Below are 7,110 nucleotides of genomic sequence, written 5' to 3'. Positions count from 1 at the left end.
ATGATTTTTCTTATAAGAATTTCAAACACTTTCAAATGTCAGAGTTGTAACGTAGGAATATCAAGGATAATTCAGCTTATATTTGAGTTTGCACAAGATTGATGGAAACTCGAATGTAGGAAAAATGAAATATGAAATTTTGTGCGAAGAAGATATGTTTTTCTGAATCCGGAATACTAAACTTACAAGTCAAACTGATATTATTTAATAAGGTTGCGACCCTTGATGTAACACACATTTTTCCCAAATATTGCACTATTTCGTCTATTACAATATTTTTCAAGAGTTACATACTTTCATTCATTCTGCAACACTTCACAAAATATTGCATATTTCCGAATACAAACCTACAAAAATATTTTACAAGTGTTGCCTATTTCTGAATTCAAACCTACTTCAACACTTCATAAGTGTTACCTATTATTGAATTCAAAATTAATCTTCACTTCCATATTTTATTGTCATTTTTAAACTCACTCAAATTTATTAATTCTTAATAAATTATAACATCCATATCAAACTTACCTTCGACCTCTTCACCTTCCTAACCAAATGAACTATAAAACTTAATTAACTATCCATCTCTCTATCTCTCTATATATTAAATAAATTAAATAATATATAAAAAATCTATCGTAAACCAAATATCTAATGTGACTTGTCCACTTTCCAATCTCAATAAAAACTGTCAACATAATAAAATGACAACCTTTTAATTATTAATTATAGTGTTTCTTTTTTGTCTTTTCAACCTATTTTATTTGTTAGTTTTTATATTTAATTTATTAATTTATTACTTTTATCGAAAATAATCACAATCATATACTGAATCTTAATTTCTTCCCTTTTTCTTTTACTTTTCCCTTTAATATGTCAATCAATAAATATCACTATGTCGACCAGCACAATTCAATAAAAAAAAAGTTCTATAGATATCAAACATTCTTAATTCGGATTCAAGTCTTGATACATAAGTAAAGAATTCAATTTTTTATCAGGCACTCCACATGCAGAATTGTTTTTCTTAAAGTAGAAAAAAAATGATACTTGCCTTCAACCTTTCATTCAAAAGATTCATTTAATTCTCAAATTATATATAATATTGTTTCCTTCTTAGCCTTTAATCCGTCCCCTTCATTTTCTACCTAACTAGATGGAACATTATGCTCTTAGCCTTCAATGTTCTCCAATTCTTAGTCCTCTTTCACATGGTTCCAAATCATATGAAAATCGAAAATTTCATCTTAGATTAAACCAAACCACTCTTTGTTTCCCACGAGTTACCACAAGCCACAATGTTACACGTTCAATTAGCCATGCAAATTGCATGGATAATAGCTTCTCTGTGCCTAATTCAAAGACTATTGAAAGAAGTGACAACAACATTTTGAGAGGAATAAATGGAGTTTCTATAGTTTTGGGTTGCATTCTTGGAATGTTTAATTTTAATAGCAAGATGATGAATTCTAAGTTCAACAATGCTTATGCTATTGATTTTTCTAAAGGTGTATCATTCCATGGAGGAGAGTTTTCGTTCGATTCGATGTGGAACTCGATGAACGCTGAACTACAATCAAATATCAAGTTAGATAATTCTAATCCTTCTGTTGATAATAAGAAGGTAATCATAATCAGTTTATCTCCTTTTGTTATGTTAACTGAAAATTCAATTAGTTTTATTAATTTGACTATTAATTAATTTTTTTCTTCATTTTTGTTGGAATTATATTTTCAGAAGTATGCTTTATCTCTAAGAAAACGTGGGAAGAAAGATGAAGTATTGCCTATTTTGGAGGACTTAGAAAATGAATACATGAAATCTAAAAAGCATGGAGATATAGAACGTTCGATTCGACTATCATTCATGGAACTTCTCTTGATTCAGGTTCATAAGATTTATATGCTTATAAAATTTCAAGCTTCTTCTAATTCAACAAATTAAACCTTTTGATTTCTTAAGTGAAAAATTGATCACAAAACTGTCAATTTTACAGGGAAATTTCGACGAAGCCCGAATACAACTTGACGAAGAGATTGAAAATCTTATATACCAAGAAATTGAAAATATTGTTTCTAAAAGGGTAAATAAATTTCATCCTTAATATTTTTCGATTTATTCAAAAATATATCTATGATATTTTCTTATCATCATATTAATGTATTCAATATTTATGGTACAGTTTTTTCATGTGTCGAAGAAAAAAGTAAATTTAGAGGTAGAGGACAAGATTCGCAAACTGCTTGATATTTACAACAAAGAGAATACAAATCATGACAAGCAATCAATAGCTGATATCATTTTCTATAAGGTTGGTGACCTATTTTATATATCATGGAATTTTCGTTGAGTTTAATGGATATGAACCATCCGATTTAAAATCGTTCAATAAAAATTCACTGTCAAATCATATAAGTTATTTTAAATTATCAATATAATACGACGACATGCACGTCGTTGATTGGACGACGGTATCGGTGTATCTTCTATTTTCTCAATTTTTTTCGTATATGTTAATTTTTTTTATGAATGCAGGCTATTATACACACCATGTTAAAAGATACTAATGAAGCAGCAAAGTGGTGGGAAGCATTTGCAAAAACACTATCTAAATAGGCCTATTTCCAATGAGGTGTTATTATGATCAAGTTCAACTACATATTCATTTCCTTTCCATTGAACATCATCTTGAAAAATAGCTTTGTCAAAAATAAAACTCTATAAATAGTTTATTCAATGCTAGCATTTGTTATTATCAATACGAGTGGAATAACTTATTGAATTTACGGCTCTTATCTACTACATCATTGTTTATGAGAAGATGACGTCCATCTTGAATGCATAGTGAAAACTTGGGAAATAAATTTCCATTAAAAATTTCATTCAATAAAAGTGTGAGAATACATCAAACGATGAGGCAATGATGCCACAAATCCTAACACAAAGAAAACAAGACAGAGAGGATGTATAAGTTAAGGAGTGTCATTATTATATGTCTCGAAGATAAAGTGTTACAAGGAAGTTGCAACAGAAAATACCATGATAGAAATGAATGTGAAACTTGAATCGTTGTATGTGATCAATTTGTTGGCTTATATGCTTCCTTGAAATATCAACTCTACTTATTTATGATGGTAAAAGTAAAATCAATTGTGGGAGAGTTGTCATATTTTAACAAAATAACATGGAAGAAATATAAGTCAAGGTCCAAGTCAAGAGACGGAGACAAGCCAGACAAGCCAAATATAAGTGGATTGGGATAATTAATTTAGGCCTGAATAAGGAAGGGTTTATGACAAAGTATGTTTTACATTGAAGCCCGACTAATGACAAAAAAACAAGATAGTTGTCAAAAGCGAGTGTGGGCACCCGAAGTGACATGTCTGTCCGAGTGGTAGTGGCTACTCCCCTGTCGAAATTGGAGTCTCTCACTCACGACCTTCCTCATTTGTTGCATGGATATAATGGCCGAAGGGTATCAAGGAGGGAAAAAACTGCCCCCCATGATCTAGGGAGAGAGAGACCCCTCAACCCCATATTCTCTCCATAATGGAGTTAGAGGTTCCATCCTTAATTATGTGTGACATGTGACTTCTCACACAATAGGGTGGTGAATTGTATGGTCTCGAAAAACATGGTTTTGAAAAACTTTGTGGACTAAAATCAATATTTAAAAAGATTTTAAATATTAAGCAGCAGAAAGTAAATAGCATAAAATAAATTGCGGAAATAAATAGTTTAAGGTAAGAGAGGAACACCAAGAATTATACAAGTTTAGTCAAGAAGCGACTTAGTAATGTTCCCAAGAATTCATTTCGAGAGTATCCAATAAATTTTGAGAGTTTTTAGTAGGTAATACTCACTACCCCCTTTATACAAGAAAAATGGTTGACTTCCAACCTAAATAGTAAAACTTGGAATATTGTAATTTGACTATTTTCCTTTAAATGGTAGATCGAAACAGTTAGTCCTCTTTACATAATCAGTAGATCAAAGCGGTTAGTCTTATTTTCACAAACGGTAGATTAAAGCGACTGGTCTTCTTTCCATGAGAATCTCGAAGCGGTTAAACTTCAAGCTTCTAAACACACTTTGTAAGTTTTTAGCACAATCTGAGCTCACGAACCTTAAACCTTGGTATTACACGGGCTAACCAATAACCTGAGAGATTTTAATATCAGGCGAATCTCAAATATTATCTAAGTTTTTAGTACCGGACTAAGATTTAACCTAACCTTGATTTTACCACGGGCTAACCAAGAACTTGATGAAAGCTTTTAATACGGGCTAAACTTTTGAACCTAAACGAAGATTAAATCACACAATTCTCAAACCAAATATTTTTACACGTTTAACTTCTAACCCACAAATAATCCATAAATGGCTAATATTCAACCGAGGTGTATACAAAAGATTTCCTTGGTAAATTTTACAATTCTACCCTTCCAAAATTATAAATTATCCTCACTCACAACACAACTTTCTCGCATAAGCACTTCGCTAAAATATTACTGAGTGAAAGTAAAGAAAAAGTTTTAGAGAGAGAGGGAGAGAATGAGAAGTGTCAAAACAAGATTATGGATAATTTGAAATGAGGGAAGATGCATTTATTTATAGGCTAGAAGTTGACTCAAAAAGGAAATTGAAATTAATGCTTTTTAAGACAATATATAGGATTGACACCTAATTCTAATAGATTAGATACTTAAAATATAATAGTTTGTAAGTTTAAAATAGGAAAGAAAAGATATCTAGTTATTGGACATCATTAAGGTTATGTACTAATTATTTATAACTTAGTTTTGAATTGAGCTAATCGATTAGACAAATGTCCCAATCATTTAGAAAAGACAAATCTTTGTTCACAAAGTTTTGACACCTCACAATTCATCTGACACAACTTCAAGATATTTTTGAAGGTATTTTCTTGAGAAAAATCAGTTTGAAAATCTGTTTTGAGTGTGTGCCTGCTTTAGCCATGTATTTTTACGAGAACACCCTTATGACTTACAAAGTATTCTCTCATACTAATTAAGGTAGAGGTTTCTTGCACTTCAAGACTTTGTAAGATGCTTTCTTTAGTAGACACTTGCTTGAGTTCACTTGAGATGAGGCTTGAGCTTATATTCCATTTAGTTGTCATCATCGGATAGTCAAGTACATCAAACCCTAATACTTAGGTTTACATCTTTATCCGCTTAATATCTTATGCTTGACTTATCATAAGACATGAGATGAGATCATCAATTAGTTGTCATCCTTAGTTTTCATCTTTTAGTTTTCATCATCAAAATTTGTTGTCCTTGTTAAAAGCATATCACCTGGAAAATAATATTCCATATTCTCCCCCCTTTTTGATGATGACAACACATCTCTCAAGGGAGGTGAAAAAAGAAAATAACACAAATATTTTTGGAGTAATTAAACTCCCCGTGAGTTAAATAAAGAGTATACTTTAATTCCCCTGAGAGTATACTTGTGAAGTGCAATTTCCACTCCTCTCACAAATGACCTAAAGGACGTTCGTACAAGTTTTAGGTTTAAGCATAACTCTTTTACTAAGTTTGGGAAGGTCCTATCTGGGGTTTCGATGAAGAGCTCTTTGAGGGAGACTTGGATATTTTGGAGATATGGCTTATGACTTTTCATAAGACTAGGTTTCAAGTACCAGGGTTTAATTACTTTATTGGCTAGAATTGTCATCTTTTCTTCTTACTTGTGGTTAATCAAACTCGAAGTGAAAGGATTTCTTCTAGGTGTTTCTCTGGGTTTTTGGCTTGAGGAGGCCATGATGATACTTATAGCAAGAGAAAGAACTCACACAAGACAAGATGCAAAAAGAAATGAATGAGATCCAAGAAATAGTGAGGGAAGAATACCTATTTATAGCGTGGCATATGAAGATTTAATCATGTATTCTTGGAAAGCATCTAATGTAGATTGTGCTGGTTTAAAATCAAATCGAAAATTTTCTAGATTAAGTGAGCTAATCAATTATCTAAGGGATCTAATTGATTAGATTGCTAGATATTTTAGGATTTTGCGCAATCTTCATCAATATTGGGATTTGATTTGCTTGAGGCACAAGTTTGGCTTGGATTTGTTTTGAAACTCTGCACGCCAAGCTCTTCTAGGTGGTTGTCATAACTTGTTAACCGGTTGGACTTACGTAGCTCAACCTCCTTGGTGTATGTTGGGCCTTATGTTGGATTTTTGACTTTTAAAAAATTGTCATTATTTGCACCCCTTGCTATAAACACTATAATACTCATCTTTTATGTATGAAAAATAATTTATTAAAATGAACAAAATTTTAATTCATTATTTTAAGGGTTTAATAATAATTTTCCTATTATTTTCACCTTAAAATAATGTATACGTCTTTTATCAATAATTCTTGATAGATACTTCCCTTAAAGGGAAACACCAAATACACTATGGTGTATTCTTCTCTACACATTGTTGGATACGAGAGTTGGTATAAACAACAAAATGAACAAGTCTATTACAGACATATCCATTCACCCAATCACTGAGGATAATTTTTTTTGAGATATTCTCAAACAATCTTACTTTGATCACAGCGGTTGGTATTTGTCATCATCGTATATCCTTGGATAAAAGAATTCATATATCTTGTATATTTAGAAGTATATTATTGCTTTGCACAACTTCATTAATAATCGTCAAATTTGAGCTGCAAAGTATATCTGCAATACACTAAGGTTTCACCTTTGCTGCCCATGTTTTCTTAGGCCCGGGTTCATTAGTCCCATAATACCTAAGGTGGTTACCCTTAGATGTTTTTAACTTATCAAAACAAAAATACTCTAGGTGACTTATTCTTTTAAAGTGTGTGCACTTATAGACTGGATGCTTCTTTCCCTTATGATCTATATATTTTCTAGGTTTTCTATCCTTTTTAAATCCTAGTCCATTTTTATTTATGGAGAATGTTTGACTTGATAAGATTAGGTTACACTACTCTTCCCCTTGGTAAACTTTCTTAGGATTTTACGTAAATTAGTTACTTCTTTTATAAGGGAGTCACATCGCTTACATTCTTCTTTCGAATTTCTAAGCTTAATTATTTCTATCTTGAATGAGTCATT

The 7,110-nt window shown here is 31.4% G+C and overlaps 1 protein-coding gene across 1 annotated transcript; it reads left to right on the top strand.

The window, feature by feature from the left end:
- Nucleotides 1-1,112: 1,112 nt before the first annotated feature.
- On the top strand, nucleotides 1,113-2,780 carry LOC127106684 (uncharacterized). Its single transcript, XM_051043997.1, has 5 exons — nucleotides 1,113-1,621; nucleotides 1,736-1,885; nucleotides 1,995-2,081; nucleotides 2,181-2,309; nucleotides 2,534-2,780. The coding sequence occupies exons 1-5, from the start codon at nucleotides 1,154-1,156 to the stop codon at nucleotides 2,612-2,614; spliced, it is 915 nt and encodes a 304-aa protein (XP_050899954.1). The 5' UTR covers nucleotides 1,113-1,153; the 3' UTR covers nucleotides 2,615-2,780.
- The last annotated feature ends 4,330 nt before the right edge of the window (nucleotides 2,781-7,110 follow it).

Source organism: Lathyrus oleraceus, chromosome 7 (assembly GCF_024323335.1).
Source record: "Lathyrus oleraceus cultivar Zhongwan6 chromosome 7, CAAS_Psat_ZW6_1.0, whole genome shotgun sequence".
NCBI lineage: Eukaryota > Viridiplantae > Streptophyta > Magnoliopsida > Fabales > Fabaceae > Lathyrus > Lathyrus oleraceus.
Note: the sequence above shows the minus strand (reverse complement) of the source record. Positions and strands in the feature narration are given on the sequence as shown.